Source organism: Malania oleifera, chromosome 4, assembly GCF_029873635.1.
Source record: "Malania oleifera isolate guangnan ecotype guangnan chromosome 4, ASM2987363v1, whole genome shotgun sequence".
NCBI classification, from domain to species: Eukaryota; Viridiplantae; Streptophyta; class Magnoliopsida; order Santalales; family Ximeniaceae; genus Malania; species Malania oleifera.
Genome location: NC_080420.1, coordinates 15,964,905 through 15,989,096, shown reverse-complemented (window position 1 = coordinate 15,989,096; position 24,192 = coordinate 15,964,905). Strand labels below are relative to the sequence as shown.

Sequence of the window (24,192 nt, the reverse complement as noted above, 5' to 3'; positions counted from 1 at the left end):
CTAGTTTCAAATAAATCATTATTGGTTACGGTGGTATAAGATCTATTGAAAAATATTTATACGTGCGTGATACGTATAGATGCTAGTAATACTCTATTTTTAATTTTAATTTATTAAAATTATTTTATTTAATTTTTTTTAAGTTTTACTGGTAAAAATATATTAAAAAATAAAAAGATAAATTCGATATTTCATTTTAATGGGGGGCCAACGCAGTGATGAGTCATATAGTTCTTATTAATTCTTATCTTCTTCCACGTCAAGATGCCCCCACCAAACCACCATCAATAGCTACAGGTTACCGGCGAAGCTTACGGCCCGTTTGCCAAATCCAAAATAATAAATAAATAATTAAATAAAATATAAAAACCACACAATTCAAATTTCAAAATTCCCTAATAAATCCTTTCCTGTCAAAGCATCTTTGTCACTTCTTATCACCTTCCCGAACACCTTATTGTGGTCGACCGGCTGTCGCCATCATCTCTCGCCGGCCACCTTCGCCGTCAACCACCACCATCCAAAAAATAACAAATTCACTCTTCCCTAAATTGCAACCCTGAACATACACACACACACACACACACATAAATATATATATATATATATATATATATATATCGGATCCGGCGAATGAATTTGAGATTGACACAACAAAATTGTAGATTGCAGAATAAGTTCTTTGATCTCCATTACAGATTCTCCTTGTGTCATACATATATTAATGAAAAATATTATCTACAGGACAGCATTAATTTACAAAATTCTTGGCAGAACACGAAATATACTTAATTAAATCTAATGTCCCTCCCTTGCTGAGATGATTGCTTAAATTCCGAATCAACTGGGAACCCAACAGCTCAAAATTAACCAATCTTCCTTCCTCGCAGAAACGATCGCTTCAATTTCAAAGTAATCAATTGGGACCCCAACAGCTCAAGTACATGACTGTCCGGAGAGACTCCTCCGCCTGCTTCATCCTCTCGTCGGCGTTCTTGGCCGCCTTCGACGAATCACGACCAGTCCCCGCTACTCGCCTCGCCGGCGGCTTCGAGGAGGAGGACGACGCCGTCGAGTCCCTCAGAGATTTGGCGGCGGCGTGGTCACGTGCCTGCTTCGAAGCCTGGTCTTTCATCCCCTGGTGCAACACGTGCCTCAAGCTCATGCCACTGTATCTACGGCGAATCTTGATTTCTCACAAGTTCAAACTGAGAAATGAAGCGAAGAGAGAAATTTACCACAAATTCAAACAGAGAGACGAAGCAAAGAGAGAATTGGAACGAGTCGAAACGTTTCGAGTGCTTTCGGAGTTCGGAGTTCGGATGAGAAAGCAAGGAATTTATAGAGCGAGAGGGTGGAGACGGGGGAGACGGTGGTTTCACCGCAAACAACCGGCAGGGGTAGGTTTTAAGGGGCGGAGCTCCCGAGGGAAACCCGGGGCTGTGGCGGAGGAATCCGTGGGTGGGTGGCACGTGTCGGTTTCAGGTAGGGGATAAGCATCTGGCATCTTGCCTTTTGGGTTTTTTGGTTTTTTATAAAGGGAAATATCTTCCCCTTGTCTTTTTATTCTGGATAAAGTTGGGTTGGGAAAAAAGGGATGGCTAATTTTTCTTCATTTATTCCATTGAGAAATGGATATGATAAGTTTTGGGTAATGATGATGAAAATCAAAAATGTGTTATCACATGTAAGTGGAGTAGGAACAAGTAATATTAAATTTTTAAAAAAAAATTAACCTTTTTTTTTAAGTTATTCCTTAATATGATATATTTTTTTTTCAATCTATTCATTAAAACCTAAATAATATTATCTAATGTGTTAGTGTGAAATGGTTTGTTTAGTGTAATATAATACGTACCGCACAAAACTCTCAGAAAAAAATAAAAAATAGAAATTAAACATACAAGCAAGTTTACTAATATGAATTTTGAAAGTGTCTTGGACTTTATATCACAACAAATTATAGACAAAACACCTCTATATGAATGATATTTTATGTACATTGAAAATGCATAAAAAGGTGTATAACCAAAATTATTATTAAATTTGATACAATAATTTTAGTCATTTTCTATGCATATTTTTTGTAATTGAACATAAAATAAGACTAAAAACAAAAATTTCAGGAAATCAATTTGTTTTTATATTTGAGAGATCAATAATAGAATCTTTTTATCTTTTGAGAAGTTTAATATAAAAGTTTAGGGAAAATAAGAAAGATTTGCATATGCTTTTTATTGACATAGAGGAAACATATACTATAATACTTAGGAAAGTTCTTATATGGATCTCAAAAAAGAAGAGGGTATGCGATAGATATATTGAGGTCATTAAAGATATTTATGAAAGAGTGGTGATTAGTATTAAAGACTATAGGAAGGGAATTTAGAAAATTTTCGATCGCAATAGGTGTATATCAAGGTTCTATTTGAGTCCTTATTTTTTTTTTTTTTCCCTTTTAGGGATTGACAAACTTATTAGGAATATCCAAAATGAGATCTCTTGGTATATGCTATTTGCATATTATATCATGTTTATTGATGATAGTAGGAGTGGAGCGGAATCTAAACTAGAACTTTGAAAAGCCACATTAGAATATAAAGAAACAACATGTACCAAAAATAAAAGTTGCTGAAATATGAATGTTAAGGTAGATAAATGGTCTAAAGTAAAAAATAAAGAAAAAAACGTGCATATACACAATAATTTAGGAATAACACAAACTAAGAATAAAATAAATAGGTAGATACACTCACGGAACCATCGGTAACTGTGGATGGTGAGAGATTGCTCTGTGAGTCAGAGGGGACCGTGAATGGTGAGAGTTTTCTGTGAGCCAGCGGGGACTGTGGATGGGAATGGAGATGTGTTCTAGGGATTGGGTTGGTCGAACGTCCAACTGATATATAGAAGTTGTGTCTGCATCCGGACTTTACCCTGATCAGCGAGACCTAGGGGTGGAGGATGTTGATCCGTAGGTTTGGTGTCGCACTAAGAAGTCCGAAAGGCTTGTTGGTGGATAGAGTTCTTATGTAATAAAAAAAAAAAAAGATAAAGGAATAATGGCTTAGATAGTTCGGACATTTGAAACGCATATGCAATGACTCAAAAATAAATACATAAATTAATAAAATATAAAATAATAATTTTAAAAATAATAATTAATTAATTATATATATATATATAAAGGAGATATGGATGCAGCCCCCTCGGAATTGAATTACATTTAAAATCAATTCACACACACTCACTTACTTGTGTACAATCCATCATCCTCCTGCAAGTTTTCTTTATTTCTTAACCCTCAAGAAATTTCCTTATCAAAGTACAATTTTACACCTCCCCAATTCCTTATAAATAAAAACAGTTTCTAATTCATTTTCCTAAAAATTTTCAAAGAAAGAATTGAAGGAAAAGTAAGTGAAAGAATTAGTGATAGAAGAATAATTTTTATATACTTAAAATTTTCACTCATCCACTTTTTGCAAACTTATTTTGAGAATTCATCTTTAACTGCGTTAGAAGAATAGATCAGGATAAGTGGGTTTGATTATATCAAATTTTTATAAAATATATTTCCGCGTTTATTTGTAAGTGGGTTGAATTATGTCAATTTTTTATTTAATATACCTGAATTAAATGAACATACGGGGATTGGATTATATCCGTTTTAATTCAAATATACCTGATTTAAATTAACGTACAGGGATTGAATTATATCATTTTTTATTAAACATACCTAATTTAAACTAAAAGTTCGAGGAGTACGTGAAATTGTTTTATATGAAGTATTTTATTCTACTTGAGTAAATAATAGTGTTATAATTAATAGTAAATAAATTAGCACGCGAATCGTGTGTCATGAGCTTATTTTAGTACGTATTAAATAAATGAGTAAGGATGAGATTTTTATGATGTTATATTTATTACATGTTTATAATGAATAAATGATGAGATTTTATTACATGCTTTATATTGAGAAATGATGAGATTTTTGAAATATTATTTTATTGCATAAATTATAATTGTATGTTTTAAAAATCCTAATGGCTCAACGATTAACAATTACGATGCTTGGTACCATAGCTTACAAATGATGTTACGGATGATCATGAGCGCACTCATATTGGTTTATAAAGTGATTTTATATGGTAGTGGATTTATCCCGAGTGCACACCTAGATCGGACCAGGACTTCATAGGAAAAATCACACTTGATGATGATGTTTGATTTAGTTTAGTTGGTCAACCAGTTAAGTCCAGTCTTCGGACCGCACAACTTGATCGTGGGAGTAAACATGACATACAACTATAAGCCAAAATAAGTTTATTAAACATATTTATATATTTATGTGATCAGGACCATTTAATAGACCTAAATGATGATTTGAAGGAAAAGTATGCATATATACATACATGGTCATATTTAAAGGACCTACATGATAATTTACAGTAAATGAAAGTATACACATATTTATAGATGTGAACAGAGCCCCGTTTAGTAGAGCTAAATGATTATGTGAAGGAAAAGTATAAAGGGAAGTATGTATATATTAATGACTTAAGTACCCATTGATGAGGTTTGGGGAAAATCAAGTACCTGTAAGGTTTTAGATCTGGGGTTTCAGACATTTTTATGATCTACTTTCAGACATTTTTATGATCTAGGGGCTCCCAACTCTGTGTGGTATCAGAGCCAAGTTCTTGTCTGGAGTCTAGGAAGTTGAGATCATAGAGGTAATTACAAAAGAACAAGGCATAATTAATGATTAGGGAAGAATCATTTGATATCATGGAACCCAGTGAGATCACTCCTACACAGCTTTCTTCTTCCATTTCTCTTCCTCTATCTGTTAAGAAGTCATTATCTTAAAAAATCACTAACCTTGTAGAATATTCTTATATCCCTGATACAACACAAATTTAAGAGACCTCTTTTCCTCTTATAAGTCCATATAATATTTTCAGAAGAAAAAAATCTCTTGCACGCCAAGTCCGTACCCTCCTTATATCCTATAATAGACCTCAGCCCAAAGAGTATGTACAGACACTTGGCTTAAACTTGTTTTTCTCCAAACCTCATCAACGGGTACTTAAGTCATCGACAAGTGTCCTTAGGGAAAGATCAAAGGGTTCTGAACAAAGGTAGATCATAGGGGACCGTACAATTTTTCTGTTGTTCAAGATCCTCATAAAAGGCAAGCACAAAGCATACTTGAAAGTCAAAATGTTTTTTACAAGCTCATAGAGGTAAGATACAAAATCCCTATGGATAATTAATTTTCAAGAAGAAGAATGAAATTAGAAGGCCATGGAGAAAACACAAAGGAGAAGTTTATTGATCACAACTGACTCTGCCCTACAGCTAGGGAAGGCAGTCCCTTTTATAGACTAGAAAACAGCCCATCGGAAACAAACCATACATGCGTGAATTATTGATAGCTATAGTGACAGGGCATAGTGATGTGCTACAGTACATGCTACAGTGACAGGGCACAATGATGTGCTACAGTACATACTACAGTAACAGGGCACAGTGATGTGCTACGATACATGCTACAGTGACAGGGCACGGTGATATGCCACAGTACATGCTACAGTCATATGTGATGTGATGGGGACAGATTTAGATTAATATAATCTTCGTCCATAATGCTTCCATACACAGGATGATGATATGTCTGTGGCATGAATGGTTCTTCAATCTCCATAGGGTCCTGGGAGTCCTGGAAGACGTCTTCATGAGGTGGAACAGGCTTGGGAGGTGGTATGATGTCTAGAACAAAATGGAGAATCTCTGGTGAGAACTTGTAGCCATTCATTTCACAGAGAAATCGGATGAGAGGAATTTTGTAATTAAACCACGATTTGGGGAAGTCATGAAGTGTATCCCATTCGTATGAACAATTTTGGGACCACAGTAATCTTCTGGTGGGATTGTAGAAATATGGTCTGTGTAAGATGAGGATGCTATGAACTAACATTGCCATGCTTGGCTCAAGCTTCCAAAGATTATGGTTACCCATGAGTTCTACAAATTTTCTTCTCTGTGAGAGAAGAGGTTCAAACCATTGTAGGAAAGTCCACAGGAGAGAATCTTGATTAATAGGATCATGCAGATGCACATATGCTTCTTGAAGAGGGAGGATGGTCACATGTACCTGCAAAACAGAAATATACCAGAGATACCAAATCTCATTAATGCCAAAGGGGGATGGGTTGATGAGGTATGGATTTAGGCAATGGTAAGATGGGAAGGTCAAAAAATGGTTTATCTTGTAGTGACCCGAAGAATAATAGCGTTTTTAATAATAAGAGGGAGAGAAAATAGAAACAGAAACAGAAGGAGGCCGTAGACTTCGTCGACGACATTGTGATTTGGAGAAAATGTTAAATAGTCATAATTTCAGAATTTTGCCAGGCTTCGTCGACGAACACAGGGTCTCGTCGATGAAGGTCTTCAGAATTTTGTCGACGAACACAGGGCTTCGTCGATGAGAAAATACCGGGAGACGGTTCGGGGTGCTCTGAATTTCGTCGACGAACACAGGGTTTCGTCGACCAATTTTGTGAAGGGCTCGTCGATGAACCTGGCCCTATAAAAGGCAGGAAACCGAGATATTTCTCATTTTCTCTCGCCGCTCTCTCTCTCTCCTACTACTCTCTCTCCCTTCTCTCTTCATTTTCGGCCCCACCAGTCACTGAATCGATGATCCGAAGCTACCACGACACTCCTAGGGGAGTTCTCTACGCTTCTACCGGGCGGATTGTCAGGAAATCAGAGCTGAAAATCATCCCAAATTCAGGGTAAGCCCTTTTAGCCACTTTTTGGCCTCATGGCAGTTATAGGAAATAATGTAGGTAGGAAAATGCTGATGTTTAGTTCTGGAAAATATTGGTTTCAGGGTGTTTTGTAGGAGGCCTTGCGGGTATCAGGTTAGAGTACAGTAGGGGCTTTTCAGAGATAAGGTAAGGGAAATATGCTATGCTAGGAAAGTTCTGAATATTATGCAGTTTATTTATTTACGAAAATTATGTATTTTAGTATGGTGTAGCTTATGATTATGTATATGGTACGGGGATATGTTTATGAATTTAGTTTCATGATTTTATGAATTTCAGTATTATGATTATACGCATTTCAGTACCATGATTATACGAATTTCAATACCATGATTTTATGATATTTCAATACCATGATCTTATGAATTTCAGTACCATGATAACACGAATTCCAGTATTACGAATATGAAGTTCCATGTTATGATTATTCAGATTTCAGTACGTTATGCAGTATCATGGTTATTTCGGTACTTCAAAATCATGGTAAATCAGATAGATATGTATATAGAAATATATTATACGATATCAGACCCTGTTGGACTTGCAGCTATAGAGCACGATACCGTTGCTACAGATACTATGTTACTTTACGAGTGCAACCACCTATTCAGATATACGTGGTACGGTCGACCACCTAGGCCCTTGAAGAGGTTAGGCTCCCCATCTAGATATGGGTTGAGGTGGGCAGGTCGATTGATGGAGTTCAATGATTTATTTCTAGTTGGCCAGCCAGGGTAAATCCAGCCTACGGGCCACACAACCTCGTCATGAGGGGCATGTCATGACATAGATAGCCACAGGGAACAGTTTCAATTACTACTACTTACGTATTGATTTACAGAAATAAGGACCCTACTATATACACTAGAAGTATTTTGAATTATAACCATAATACTGATATGTTAAGCAATAGGGAAAAGGGGTGGTGTGTTTTATTATTTGTACTGTACTTTTGTACACAGTTATTCATGTTTATATGAAACAAAATTCATGATATATAGTAGCTCATTTGCCACACACTAGTAATAGCCTATTTTCTCTTACTGAGCGTTGGCTCATCCCAGTGTTGATATATTTTTTAGGTGATCCAGGTAGGCGAGTAGATCAGGCTCGCAAATAGAAGGGCTTCAGTAGTGCTCTGACAGAGAGTGAGTATCATTTTTTTGGGAGCATTTTTGTATTACCCTAGCTAGTTGAGGGCAATTTTTGGGGATACAATTATGTTGTATATTTTGCAAAACATTTCAGAACTTTGGTATTGTATATAATGGTTTAGGTTTTGTTTACATGATTATGTTTCTCGCTGCTTAGGATAATGTTATGGTATCAGAGTATGATAATTATTACAGTGAAAAAAAAATCAATTAATTTAGCAGGTCATTACATATCTGGTCAGCATATTTTTTGTAGTGGGTTGTTGCAAGGGCTTTGATTTGGTTTGGCTGGAGGTCTTGGTTTGGTTGTAAGTCAACAATTTCTAGAGGGAAAATTTTTTGAGTAGTGGCACCTAGGTGAAGGATTTGATCAGATGAGTAGGGTGAGGAGGTCAAGAAGAGGATTGGAATAGTCTTGTGGCTAGTGATTAGGAAGGAAGAATTTTTAGGGTGAGAAAGCATGTCTGTCAAAACATTGTGAGTGCCTTTTATATGCTTGACTGAGAAATCATATATGGAGAACCAATCTTTCATTCTAAGGATTTGGGGATCTTGGAGAATCTTGTTCTTGAATTCAAGTACTTTAGGGAAAGATGAGTTGTCCATCTCAACAGTGAAATGCCTGGTTCTGACATAGAAATCAAAATTTTCAATCTCGTATTTCATGGAAAGAATCTCCTTGTAGATGCTATGATAATGTTTCTAGGATTCTTTGAATTCTCCACTAGCATATCCACAATATGTTCTTCTCTTTTCTTTCTCTTCTAACAAGATTGCACCCCAAAAATGGTCACTGGCATTAGTCTGCAGTATAAGATTCCCTGTTGATGGAATAGTTAAGGGAGGTGGCTCTCTTGCTATCTTTTTAAGATGTTTGACAACTTTTGTTTGTTCTGGGCCCCATGGTGGTGACCCTTTCTTCAAGAGTTTTGACATAGAGCTAGTATAATGACTGGCTTGCGGAATGAAATCTCTAATATACTTAATTATCCTGAGGAATTGTTGAATCTGTTTGACAGAGAGATTATCATCAGGGAAATGCAGCAATTGTTCAGAGATGTGGGGGCATGGAGCAATAATTCCATGTGATATATGCATCCCCAAAAATTCAATCTTATCTTGTCCAATTATGTTTTTCTTCTCAGAAAGCATTATACCATACTGTCTTTCCAGCTGTCCAAACTATTTGAGAAGGTGATAATGTTCATCTTGAGATTTGGAAAATAGCAGAATATTATCTATGTAGATCAATACACTGTGGAGGATTGGATTAACAATCCTGGTCATCGTTTTTTGGAACAATGAAGGGGCTATCTTTAACTTGAAAGCCAAGACAGTCCATTGATAATGTTCATTCGGGATATAGAAAGTAGTTTTGTACCTGTCATCAAGATGGATTCCTCACTGCCAAAATGCACCTTTAAGATCAAACTTAGAGAATATTTCTGCCTCAGTGAGATCACAAATAGAGTTCTAGGATTAGGAATTGGGAACTTATCATCCCTGAGGAAAGTATTGAGAGGCTTATAGTCAATAACTAATCTCCTCTTTCCTCTAGTATTTTCTTATCTTTTCTCAACATAGAATGCTTAGCATGCCCATAGTGAACTGGTTTGTTTAATAAGGCCTTTCTTTAAGAGTAACTAACATTCTTCCCTAGTCATCTTTAGATCTGCTGGAGTCATTCCTAGGTGCGAGGCTTTTGTTGGATTGATATCCTCATTAAGTTTAAAAGGAATTCTTATAAAGAAGTCGGGATTTTTACAGAGAGGAATATCATGGATAAATTGGTCATGACTTTCAGCACATAATTTTAACAATTGACTTTGAAAAGACTGAAAATCTGAAGGAACTTGGGAAAGGGAATAGATCTTGGTTTGAGGAGTAAAAGGTTTAAATTCCCTTTTGCACTTAATCCTCGTAGGAAGGATTCTCAAAGATTTTGAGAGACAATAAACATCCCATCCTAGGAGGACATCTTTGTGGGGAAGAGCACTTCCAATAACATGGGTCTAGATAATACAGTTAGGAAGGAGCTTGATTCCTATTTTCTTTTTGGAAATCAAATTGGTGGTAAAGATTTGATCATTAGCAGCTCTAAAAAACTAGGTATAAGAAGGTCAGTAGGTTGATGGAAGGACTTTTGGATCAACCATAGTCTTATATGAACCAGTATCAATGTATGCAACAGCAGGAATGGGCTTACTGTATTTTTTGGGAAGGAACTGGATCTGAACATGCGGACTTGTATGAGGTTGTCTTGGACTAGAGAGTTGTTGGAAATCAAATATTTCCTTAGATCCTGAAGAGTAATGAGACCCTTATGAATCTTCTAAATCAATCAAGACAAGAATTGTATCTTCATCCATTTCTTCTTGATCTAAAAGGATTGATTCAATATTAGCATCTATCCCCTCAGTTTGTACTTGTTGCACCAATTTGGCAGATTTATTGCGGTGGCATTGTTTGGCATAGTGTCCTTTTTTTGTTGCATATGAAACCCCTGGGAGATTTGTGTTGTCCTCCTTTTGTTTTCTTTCTGAAAAATCTAAATTTCTTCTTTTTTTCCAAATTTAAGGACCTTCATAAAATGCTTCTTCTTCTTGGGTGTACATGAGCAGTCTTTTTCCTTGTATTTTATCTGAAGATAAGGCTTTTTGCATTGCTTGGTAAACTTATAATTCTACTTTAACATCTTTGAAAAGATCTGATGACTATCACATAATTTTTCCATAGAGGAAAGTGCCATTTGGTGAATTTTTCCAATGGAAATGTCTCTGAGTGATTGTTTGAGTGAAGAAATTTTTCTTTGGAGTTTTGGCTGAATGTCTTCTGGTAAAGAATTAATATAAACTTGTCTGAGATTTTCATCATTGAATCCACCAAGGAGATAATATCATTTGGACATTCTTTAGAAGTGGAAAACAAGGTCTTTTCTCTTGAGAGAACAACAACGCATTTCAAAGTATTCTTTTTTGGCTTCGTTTGCATAATCATCTGGATCCCCAATAAATTCTTTGTAAATAATTCTCAAAGCATGAGAAGGAGACTGAGACTTGATATATTGAAGTTGCCTATATTCTCCAAGGCTTTAGAACCAATCTCTCAATGATCCCGTGAATCGGGATACAAATTCAGCAAGTACAGTTTACAAATTATTTCCTGTCTTATATAGTTGAAGATCAATCCATGCACCAAATTCTCCAACTCTATTTCTCCATTTGATAGAAGGAGTATCATCAAAAGAAAACCATGGACCATTTGTAGGTTTAGCAGGAGTAGTTTCTTTTGTTTCAGTTTCCATGGGTTCCTCTTCAGTAGGTTCTTCTATAGTAGGTTCTTCTTCATGAGTTCTGGATGTTCCGGAATTAGTTGGCGTAGCCATAAGCATATGAGTTAGGTCTGTGATCTTTTGATCTGTAGAAGATTGGCTATTCGGGGATCCTTCTGCCAAGGATTGGGTTTTAGTGGAAATATCATCATCATCAGATGGTAAAATGACTTTGTCAACAAGTAATGATGGGGATTGGTTTGGTAAAGGAGATTTGAGCTTTGGTTCTAGTTTTTTGTTGAAAAAGGAATGCTTTCTTATGACTTCAGCAGTGAACTTGAAGTGCTTTGAATAGTCTGGCTCATAGAATCTTGAACAAGGAGGAGATGAGGAAAACAGGGAATATGATGATGAATAAGGAAAAGTTTTTGGGATATAGGTGGATGAGAAAGGTTGAGGTTAGGGACGATCTCGTTCTATTTGCATCAACTGATCTTTGAGCCTCCTGATCTCAGATTCTTTATTATTGAATTCTGGCCCAAAATAGCTTGAAATGGCATAGTGCCTTAGTTCTATATCAAGGCTATCAATCCTTCCTTTTAGATATGTATACAGATTTTCAAGCCTAGTATCAACATGCTAGAGGTGTTGATCTAGCTAAGTACTTTGGGAGATCAGTTTGTCAAATTTATGATCAATAGCGCAAAGGGTAGCATTTTGGGATCTGGAATTTTGGGTTTGTCAGTTGAGAACTTGTTCTGATTGTGAGGGTAGCTTTCTGATTCCATCTGGCTGGATCTCACTAGGTTGGACAAATGGTCTGGTATGAAGGTTCATTTCAGGTTGCGTTCTTGGTTCAAGTGGTGGAAAGTGCTTATCATATGGAGAAACAATTAAATAAGGAATCGATTGCTGAGTATACACTGTATTGGATATGGTGTTAGGACATGATGTAGGTTTAGAAGCAGGATTTTGAGTGAGTCCAGGTTTAGGTGGAATTAGGCCTTCCTCTCTCAAGATTTAGAGAGGTCTTTCATAGATCCACAATGGCTTTGACTTGGATGATGGTTAGCAAATTCCTATCCACGGACTGTCTAGGTCATCAGGTCTTCTTTGTGTATTATAGGGCTTGCAAGAGTTTCGTTTGTTATGATCATTTGAGGCCTTACGGCAATCACAGTCTGGATAACACATGGAAGGATCAACATCCTAAATGAAATGACCATTTATGTTATCAATGAAGATAGGTATTCCTTCTGGCTTCACCTGACTAATAGAAATGTCATCTTCAATTGTAGTAGGTCTGATCATCAAGGACTGGAAAATTGGAGGGGTGTTGGCTGAAGTCACTTCAGATGGCTCAAAGACTGTCTTAACAGTCCCATCAGGAAGTCTTTTTGTGATACCCCATGGATGAAAGATTTAAAAGATTAGATGTTACTACCCATATCAATAAGGTGCACCTTTCTTTTCGGGAGCTTTCCTATAAGAACTCCATAGTTAAGCATGCTTGGCTTGGAGCAATCTTGGGATGGGTGATCACCTGAGAAGTTTTCTCAAGAAGTGTGTGAGTGAGGACAAGACACACTTGGCTTGGAGCAATCTTGGGATGGGTGACCACCTAAAAAGTTTTCTCAACAAGTGTGTGAGTGAGGACAAAACACACTGAAAAGGGCACGTGTTGGTTTGTGGGGCTAGTCATTAGTCCGATAAGGCCCGCCCCCTGTTGTTTGGTCTAAGTGGAGGAGGAGAGACGTAGTGCTCCTTGGCAGACCCAGGTTGGGGCATTACAAATGGTATTAGAGCCAACACCCAGCCAGAAGTGTGATGAGATTCACATCGCCTGGGTTTGGAAATGTAGGCTCGCAACGAGAACGATGCGTTCTATAAGTGGGGGAGAATGTGATACCCCGTGGATGAAAGACTTAAAAGATTAGATGTTACTACCCATAATAAAAAGGTGCACCTTTCTTTTCGGTAGCTTTCCCATAAGAACTCCATAGTTAAGCGTGCTTGGCTTGGAGCAATTTTGGGATGGGTGACCACCTGAGAAGTTTTCTTAAAAGTGTGTAAGTGAGGACAAAACACAGTGAAAAAGGCATGTGTTGGTTTGTGGGGCCAGTCATTAGTCTGATAAGGCCCACCCCCCTGTTGTTTGGTTTAGGTGGAGGAGGAGAGACGCAGTGCTCCCTGGCAGACCCAGGTTGGGGCGTTACACTCTTGATTTTTGATTCTGACAGGTGGACATGTGCAGTTTGTTGATGCAGCTGTTTATAGTGACTCACTCTAAAAATGAGCAGTTTGAAAGCTATCCCAAGTATAGGAGTTCTGTCGTGTAATATTTAGCCCAAAGTTCATATCGTCTCCTCAGGAAATGCGGTTTAATCTCAAATTTTACATATTTCCAATTGAAAATAAAAAGTTACTAAACTCAGTTCGGATTCGGGGTTTTCAGGATTAGTTGAAATTTCTTTTGACAAATTAAACAAACATACAATTTAAACTCTAAGACCTAACACGCACTGGATTAAATAACGAGAAAAAAAATCCTATGTTTAAAATTCCGAACCAAACAAGAATTGAAACACGCGTTGAACTTTAGACAAAACTAAAAACAATAACTTTCCTACGTAAATTAAAACACGCAATAATAAAAACTAAATCAAACTCAAGCACGAACAATAAAAACCAAGCTTTTAACAAAATTAAGAACTTGAGAATCAAAATCAAAATTTAAAGGCAAACAAAAACTCGTACAAAAATTAAAGCTTTAATGACTTAAACAATAACTAAACACGATAAAAATAAGAACTTTAATAAGACTAACCCTAAACTAAATCAAACATCAACAAAATTAAAATTTTAAAGAAAACAACTAATTTTAATTTCTGAAACAAAAATATTTTTTTTCTTTTTTCGTATTTTAGGCGATTACACCAAACTAGACTTTAATTAATTAACTAAATAACTCAAACAATAACAAAATCTAATGATAATTTTAATTGAGAAAATAAATAAATAAATAAACTTGCTTGAATAATAATAATACCCCAAACAAATAATTAAATAAACTTGCTTGAATAAAAATAATACCCCAAACAAGATTCAGAGTTTACAACTTCAATTAATCCTTAATAAAATAAAAAACTAACAAGATTCATTTAAATATAAGTAAAGGAAAAAAGAAGAGAGAGAGAGAGAGAGGCAAGCCCATAACGGGTCCTCGGGTTGGCTGGAGGGAGCTCCAATAGCAGGTCTTCACGGCAGCACAGAGCACGGCAGAGTAGGAGGTTAGCTTCTCGGGTGGCTAGAGCTGAGGGAGCAAGAGCAGCAGCAGCAGGTAACTAGGAAGAACAGGGGAGGCTCTCGGGTTTCAGCAGAACCAGTAGAAGGAGGAGTAGTAGCAACTACGGCCGCAAGGCAGCAAGCAAGGGCTTGAGGTCTTCCTTCAACACAGCAGCAAGAATGCAAGGGAGGAGCTTTGGGCCTTCAGAGCACGGCAGGAGTAGATAGAGAGCACAGTAGTAGACAAAGAAGAAAGAAGACAGCAGCAACAACAAGAGATGGTAGCAGCAGCAATTGGAAATAGCAGTAGAGGAAACCGAGAGAGAGAAGGAGAATAGGGGGAAAGAAGAAATGAGAGAAAGGAAGGGCAAGAAAGAGAGCCGAGAAAGTTATAGAGAAAGGGAGAAAGAGAGAAGAGAACCTCCAGGAACTGGGGCTGTGTCTGAGAGAATGAAGAACAGAGGAGAAAGGAAAGAGAAGGGGAAGAGGAAGGGAAGGTAGGAGATGAGAGTAAGGGAGAAGAAGAAAGGGGTGCGACTTAAGAAGAGAAGGAAGAAGAAGATTTATGAGGAGAGAGGGCCACTGCCCAACCTAGTGAGACCCGATAGGTAGCCAGACCCGACTGCATGGTCACATCAAAGCTTTAAATTTTTTTTCTTTTCCTCTACGAATGAGGCCAATTTTGATCCTCCTAGAGCCTGTATCTTTCAAAACTCAAAACACGAACTTTCTCTTGAATTTCGAATCGTATCGATCGGAGCTCGGATGGAAAAATTATGCACGAATTACAAATTGATGCTGGTTTTAGCTCCCGATAATTTTCCTACAATAAAAAGATGCCAAAAATTCATAAATTGCTCAATAAAATCCAAATATTATAAATAGGACACCGTGTTAAAATATTGAGAGTAATTAGGTATTTAATTTAAAATATAAGCCCTGATGCATGAATTAAATCACCTAATTACGCAGTTTAAGCGTGTAATGACACCCCTCAACTAACGTTTTGCTAGTCTCTAAGAAATAATGTGAATCAATTTTGGAGCGACGTTCACAAATACTAACTCCAACAAACATGGAATGAATGCATATGTAAAACAACCATACCATTTCACATACAAGAATATAACTAAATTTCACACAAACTCGTTCATATTCAATGCACACAACTCCAAAGCACGTGACTCATGCAAATTTGATCATTATATAGCATTTAAGAACAGTATACTCACATAAAGTTAACCACCGGTACAATTCATAGTTAATGCGATCATATAAGTTCGAGTATAACAGGTAAAATCTCGAGGAATGTGTGATGTGTGTGACTCATTACACCTAGGATACCAGTGGATACCTACAGAACGGTCGTTTTGACTCGGCCTAACTGGTATACGCTCAAAAACACTCAAAAAGAATGGGTTCACTCGTCATATGTGAGGAGGAGTGTCGCGATCAAACATCCCACATATTGTAAGGAACAAACGCTGAATATATGAAGTGGACTAGTCTGAGAAGGATCTAGCCTATCTGTGAGGTGTTGAGTCCTTCACCCTAGCATCTTCTCACTTACTCGTCATGTCCAACCAACACCATCCTAGATCAACTTATTCACAAACTTGACGTGAATACATCTTAGGCATTAAACGATTGAAGAATCTTCATACGTGGAGAACATGTTTCGTGTCCCTGACTTTTTGTGGTATTTGTGTGGAGCAAGCATTAGCATTTCATTTCATGTGCATTTCTCTTTTTCTTATTTTTTCTTCTACTCATTCTTCAATTTATGTCTTTTCATTGTCAATTAGGACAATCATTACACTTCTTTTGTTGTCTTCATACTACTCATAAGAATTAAGCTCAAACAATAGTCCATGAAATAAGTCTATCTCTAGGGGTGGTTCAGCTTTCACATCTTGAGTAGGCTACAAGACCTAGGTTTCTATCTCCCCACTAGTTTAGGCTAGCAAATCAAAACAGAGACTAGTGTACAAGAATTGTCTAGAAGAAAAGAGAACTGAGTTTTGTGAACTCTGATTTGACGTTAACACTCAAAATGACGAGAAATAGCTCAAGGGTATCTCACAAGTTGTCATAGTTGCCACAGGTGTTCTCTCAGTACTCACAAGGGACCCTAAGTGCAATGAATCATGTGAATGTGCCTCGTAAGATACCATGTAAATACCAAAGCTTATACAACCAAATTAACACGAGTGTACTACCAATCAATTCTTCATGGAGTTAAAAAATCATATAAAGAGAAACTACAAATAAGTGACTCAAGTATGTAATTCTTAGGTTATATGCAAGTATGTGAAGGTATATGTCAATGTTAATCGTGGCATAATCAGTGTAATTCCTCCATACTCTCTCTTTCTTTGCTTGGTTTTTTTTATTGATTAATACAAAACCCAGCAAATAGACGTGCACAATGTCACATGCAAATTCGCACCCCACCCCCAATTAAAGTGGAACATTATCCTCAATGTGAAAGCATAGGGAGAATAGAAAAACTGTGCACGAGTGAACAAACTAATAGAAAATCACTACCAACTAATGTGACAGAAAAAGAAAAGAAAGATGCAAATAAAAATAAATAAAACAAAAAGAAAAAAAATTAAAAAGAAAAACATTAAGATAGAAAGGTCAGAGGACTCCCCTAGGGTCTTGTAGAAGCAAGACCTCTTCATTTGGATCAAATGGAGTCATGAAGGGCTTTAGACGCTGTCTATTGATTGTGAAATGGTTGCTACTCTTTGGATCTACAATCTTTACCGCTCCATGAGAATGACCTTTTTCAACTACGTACGGGCCACCCCATCGGGACTTCAGTTTTTCAGGAAACACGTGCAATCTAGAGTCATAGCGAAGCACTTACTGAGAAGGGAAAAGTTGTTTGTCTTTGATTTTCCTGTCATCTAACAACTTAATCTGCTCCTTGGCTAAGTGGGCATTGTTGTAAGCGTACGTCCTAAACTCTTCAAGCTCACATACCTGAAAAGTTAATATGTTTTATAGCCCATAAAGTACGATGTTGAATTTCAACAGGTAAATGACATGCCTTACCGTAAACTAACCTGTAGGAAGACATCCCTAAGTTTGTCTTGAAAGCCGTTCGATAGGCCCAAAGTGCATCAACAAGTTTTCTGACCAGTCCTTTCGATTAGGACGCACGATTTTCTCAAGTATAATTTTGATCTCTCTATTGGCCAACTCAACTTGACCGTTAGTCTGAGGGTGGTACGGAGCAGAGACCTTACGGGTCACTCTATACTTTTGCATGAGTTTTTTTAAAAATTTGTTACAAAAATGCAACCCTCCATCACTAATGATCACCTTGGGCATGCCAAAGTGTGTAAATAATTCCTTGATAAAACAGATGACAACCCTGTGGTCATTAGTTCTACAAGGTATAGCTTCCACCCATTTTGAAACATAGTTCACAACAACTAAAATGTAAGAATGCCCAAAAGAGTTTGGGAATGGTCCTATAAAGTCAATTTCCCAACAGTCAAAATTTTCAAGAGTCAAAATGGGAGACATAGGCATTTCATTCTTTATTGTAATTTTCCCTAATTTCTGACAAGTCTCATAGGTTTTACAAAAATTCTTAACATCTTTGAACATAGTAAACTAGTAGAGTCCACTTTGCAAAATTTTTGAAATAGTTTTCTTTGCAGCAAAGTGGCCTCCACATGCCTTACTATGACAAAAATGCATCACAGAAGTGAATTCATCATCAGGAACACATCTACACACCAACTGATCAGAGCAGTATTTAAATAGGTATGGATTGTCAAAATAATAATGTCGTACCTCCGCTAGGAACTTATGCTTATCTTGAGTTAACCAGTGTTCTAGCATTCGGTCGGTGACAAGGTAATTCACAATATCGGTAAACCACAGGGTGCATTACACTGCAAAAAGACGCTTATAAGAAAAATCATCATTTAAGGGAGAGGGAGATACATACACATTAGGTAGCTGCAAACGAGAGAGATGGTCAGCTATAACATTTTCCACGCCTTTTTTATCTCGAATAGTGAGGTCAAATTCCTAGAAAAGTAGAATTCATCTGATCAACTTGGGTTTAGCATCCTTCTTTGCTAACAAATATTTTAGAGCAGAGCAATAAGTAAAATAATAACATGCGAGCCAATGACATAAGAACAAAATTTTTCTAAGGCAAATACAACAACTAACAAATCCTTCTCAGTGGTGGTATAATTTTTCTGAGCATCATTCAAAGTTCGACTCGCATAATAAATGCGCATGACTTGTTATCAATTCTTTGACCCAAAACAACACCAAGGGCGTAATCACTAGCATCAATCATGATTTCAAATGGCAAATCCCACTGAGGAGGTTACATGATGGGTGCAATAGTCAAATGTTTCTTTAGCATTTCAAAAGTCTGTTCACATTCTTTAGTCCACAAAAATTCAGTTTCATTCTGCAATAAAGTACACAATGGTTTAGCAATTCTACTAAAACCATGAATAAAACGCCTATAGAAGCCGGCACCCAAGGAAGGAACGGATATCCCTTACTGTCTTAGGGATAGGTAACTGGGAAATCAGCTCTACCTTGGCCCTGTCAACCTCTATACCACACTCAGAAACCAAATGACCAAGTACTAAACCACTACTTACCATAAATTGATATTTTTCCCAATTCAAAAGCAAATTCTTTTCCTCACATCTTTTCAAAATAGTAGCCAAATTTTTCAAACAAATATCAAAGGAATTACCAAACACAGAAAATTCATCCATAAAAATTTCACACATATCATCTAACATATTAGAGAAAATACTCATCATACAGCGCTGGAAAGTAGCAGGCGCGTTGCATAGACCGAATGGCATTCTGCGAAAAGCGAAAGTACCGAAGGGACGAGTGAAGGTAGTCTTCTCTTGATCCTCAGGTGCTACAACAATTTGACAATAACCAGAAAATCCATCCAAGAAATAGTAAAAGGAATTACCAGCTACTTTTTCGAGTATCTGATCTAGGAAAGGTAACAGGAAGTGATCTTTTCAGCTAACTGAATTCAATTTATGATAGTCAATGCACATTCTCCAACCCGTTACTTTCCTAGATGGGATCAATTTTCCATTAGCATTTTCAATGACAGTCAAACTAAATTTTTTTGGAACTACCTGTGTTGGGCTTACCCATTTGCCGTCGGAGATCGAGTAGATGATATCGACAGCTAATAATTTCAGCACTTCATTCTTTACCACCTCCTTCATGGTTGGATTCAGTCTCCGTTGTGCATCTCGAACTGGTTTACGTCTCCTTCAAGGAAGATGTTGTGAGTGCAAATCGAGGGGTCGGTACCCTTGATGTCTGCAATGGTCCATCCTATCACTCTGCAATGCTTCCTTAATACCTGCAATAGCTCAGTTTCTTGTTTAAGAGTAAGGTGAGAAGAAATTACCACAGGGAATGTGTCATCTGCTGGACCCAGGAAAACATATTTCAGCTCTTTAGGCAATGGTTTTCAGTTCAAGTGTTGGAATTTCTTCTTCTGATGGCTTTATAATTTCAGGCAGATCAATGGCCTCAAATGTTGGCTTATGCCAACTACTCGTGTAACTTGCATCTAACATGTGAGGGGAACCATCTATCTCTAGAATCTGCCCCTTCGATCTTGGCAATTTTTCATCAAATACCTCAAGCTGTTCAGAAAAGTCATTTTCAAACACGCCATTAACATCAAGTACTGACAGTAGCTCTGAAATATCCAAATTATCTATTATATCAACTACATGTGTTTCTGCATCATCGCACCCACTTTACATCTTGAGAGCATTGAATACGTTCATTTCCAATGTTATGTTCCCAAACGTGAGTTTAAGTACTCCAATTCGACAATTAATCAGGGCATTAGAGGTAGCAAGGAATGACAGGAGCCTGATATATGGTGGAAACATGTTGTTGCAAGTCCAGAACAACGAAATCCATGAGGTAGTAAAATTTATCAACCTTAACCAATACATCCTCAACAACGCCTCGTGGAGCTTTTACATATCTATCTGCTAACGGTATCATCATAGTAGTTTTCTTGAGTTCACCTAAACCCAACTGTTCATATATCAAAAACTGGAGCAAGTTCACACTACTCCTCAGATCAAGTAGAGCTTTTCCGATATGAGATTCACCAATCATGATCGAAATAGTGGGAGAACCATAGTCTCTAACTTTTTGCGGAGTCTGACTTAATATCAACGTGCTAACTTAATCAGTCAAGAAAGCCTTTTTCTTCACGTTCAATTTCCTTTTTATTGTGCATAGGTATTTCAAAAATTTTGCATATGCAAGGATTTGTTGTATATCCTCTAGAAGTGGAATGTTGATCTTCACCTGTTTGAATATTTCTTGACTTATTCTTTTAACCAGATGTCAACCGCTGAGGATAGGGTACCACAAGTTGATACTCCTTAACCGGCTCATCCTCCTTATTATCTGACTTTGTTGAACTTGAGCTAGCTTCATTGGATTTTTCTTTTCCTGTATTTGTCTCATCTGTCACTTCAGGTGTTGGAGTAACTGTTTGTTTATCAATGGGCATTTCAAGACGGACAACTTCTTTTCCGCTTCTCGAGGTAATAACTGCCTTAGCTGACTCAAAAGCATTTCCTAAAACGTTGTGCACTAATTATAGTTGTTGTCGATCTACCTAGGGATTAGGCTGAGGTTGTGCAGGAAATTTCCCTTTTTCCAGGGTATTCAACTGTGTACTTATCTTATTCACGACATCTCTCAATTCTCTGGTAGTAGTGGCTTGAAGCTGCTAAATTGCTGGAACATGTTCACCATTTGCATCATGCTATCATCAGAAGATTTCTTTGCTGGAATAGGAGCTAGAGTTGGTTGGAATCCTGATGGTGCGTAGCTCTGAGAAATCTGTTGCGGTTGATACTGCAGTTGAGGAGTTGCAATTGGGTGACATATCGGTTGTGGAGGCGGTGCATAAGATTAAGGAATTTGCTGATACTGTGAGGTTGATGGACCGAATTGATCATTCCTCTATAAGAGGTTCGGATGATTCCTCCATCCTGGATTATAAGTGTTGGAGAACAGCTGATTCTGAGTTTTGTTTACCTAATTCACCGATGGCACTTTATCAAATCTACTCTCTTGCCATACTAGTAGTAAATGACAATCCTAAAGTTTGTGGTCTGAGGTCTCACGAACAAAGCAATCCTCAACTTTCACTTTTTCTGATTCCATAACCTCCAGTTTTTTAGACAACGCAGCAACAAGAGCCTATTAGTTGCTTTCCTCTTTGACCTTGTATCTACCGCCACCACTGACCGCTCAGAGAGGTTGTACTGCTATTGGTGCCCGTTCATGATGTGTGTTCCATTGTTGGGCACTCACAACTAAATAATCGAAGAATGATAAAGCCTCATCTGGTTCCTTGCTGAAGAACTCTCCGTTGCACATAATCTGGATAAACTGTTTACATGTAGGGGTTAGAGCAGTATAAAAATAATTCACTAACCTCCAAGATTCGAAGTCATGATGTGGACATATGTTCATCAGGTCCTTGAATCTCTCCCAACAAGCCTGGAATGTCTCATCACCTTTTTACATGAACTGACTGATTTGCTCCTGCAGGTACTGAGTTCTCTGAAAAGGAAAGAACTTATGTAAGAACTCACGCTGCATTTTAGCTCAGTTAGTAATAGAGTTAGGTCGTAGAGAATTAAAACAAAATTTTGCCTTATCTTTCAAAGAAAAGGGAAACAAGCGAAGTTTGATATAGTCATCAATTCCAACCCTATTAATGAAAGTGGTGCAGACCAACTCAAAATTTGTCAAGTATTGGTATGGACTCTCAGAATCCATCCCGTGAAATTGGGGTATCATAGATAACATGTCATGCTTAATATTGAAGTTCGATGCATCTTGTGGTAACACAATGCAAGACAGTGTGGAAGTGCGTGTCGGCTGTAGAAAATCCTGAAGTGTACGTGGTGCAGGTGCAGCCATGACTTCCTCAAAGAATTGGTCAAATAGATTGCTCAAATCAATTTCAAAATCACTCATAAAATTAATAGGAGAACAGTCAGATTCTTTGCTTTGTGTGTCCCTACTAGTGTTTAGTGAAATTTTAGACAGTCTATTCGAATTATCTCGAACCCAGGGCATCAAACATCAATGCAAACAGCAGAAATTCATTAACACAGCAGCAAACAAGCATGATCAATTTTTTTCAAATTTTTCAATTTTTTTTTTTATGTTTTTGATTTTTGATTTTTTTGATTTTTGATTTTTTGTAATTAATGAAAAATAAAAAATAATTGGAAAAATATAAAATTTGAAATTAAAATGGCACTCTCTGACAACGGCACCAAAAACTTGACTCACTTTAAAAATGAGCAGATCGGAAACTATCCCAAGTATAGGAGTTCTATAGTGTAATATTCAGCCCAAAGATCAGATCTTCTCCTTAAGGAATGCAGTTTAATCTCAAATTTTACGTATTTTTAATCGAAAATAAAAAGTTACTAAACTCAATTCAGATTCGGAGTTTTCAGGATTGGTTGAAATTTCTTTTAACAAATTAAACAAACATGCAATTTAAACTCTAAGACCTAACACGCATTGAATTAAATAACGAGAAACGGAAATCCTATGTTTAAAATTCCGAACCAGATAAGAATTGAAACATGCGTTGAACTTCAGACAAAACTAAAAACGATAACTTTCCTACGTAAATTAAAACACGCAATAATAAAAACTCAATCAAACTCAAGCACGAATGATAAAAATCGAACTTTTAACAAAATTAAGAACTTGAATTAAAATCAAAATTTAAATGCAAACAAGAACTTGGACAAAAATTAAAGCTTTAATGACTTAAACAATAACTAAACACGATAAACATAAGAACTTTAATAAGACTAACCCTAAACTAAATCGAACTTCAACAAAATTTAAATTTTAAAGAAAACAACTAATTTTAATTTCTAAAACAAAAATAATTTTTTCTTTGTATTTTAGGAGATTACACCAAACCAGACTTTAATTAATTAACTAAATAACTGAAACAATAACTAAATCTAATAATAATTTTAATTGAGAAAAATAAATAAATAAATAAACTTGCTTGAATAATAATAATACCCCAAACAAATAATTAAATAAACTTGCTTGAATAAAAATGATACCCCAAACAAGATTCAAAGTTTACAACTTCAATTAATCCTTAATAAAATAAAAAACTAACAAGATTCATTTAAATATAAGTAAAGGAAAAAAGAAAAGAGAGAGAGAGAGAGAGGCAAGACTTTAGCAGGTCCTCGGGTTGGTTGGTCACAGCTCCAACAGCAAGTCTTCATGGCAAAACAGAGCACAACAGAGCTGGAGGCTGGCTTCTCGGGTGGCTGGAGCTGAGGCAGCAAGAGCAGCAGCGGTAGGTAACTGGGAAGAACAAGGGAGACTCTTGGGTTTCAGCAGAACCAGGAAGATGAGGAGCAGCAGTAGCTACGGCCGCAAGGTAGCAAGCAGAGGCTTTAGGTCTTCCTTCAACACAACAGTAGGAATGCAAGGGAGGAGCTTCGGGTTTTTAGAGCACGACAGGAGTGGACAGAGAGCACAATAGAAGACAGAGAAGGAAGAAGAAGAAGAA

The 24,192-nt window shown here is 36.9% G+C and overlaps 1 protein-coding gene across 1 annotated transcript; it reads right to left on the bottom strand.

Annotated features, from left to right (window-relative positions):
- Nucleotides 1–645: 645 nt before the first annotated feature.
- LOC131153125 (uncharacterized) lies at nucleotides 646–1,667 on the bottom strand. The gene has a single exon (XM_058105201.1). It carries the CDS (start codon nucleotides 1,163–1,165, stop codon nucleotides 917–919), a length of 249 nt encoding a protein of 82 aa, XP_057961184.1. The 5' UTR covers nucleotides 1,166–1,667; the 3' UTR covers nucleotides 646–916.
- Nucleotides 1,668–24,192: the final 22,525 nt, after the last annotated feature.

What these genes read in the sequence shown, in the direction of transcription:
- LOC131153125 (XM_058105201.1), bottom strand. Translation starts at nt 1,165, where the DNA reads ATGAGCTTGAGGCACGTGTTGCACCAGGGGATGAAAGACCAGGCTTCG.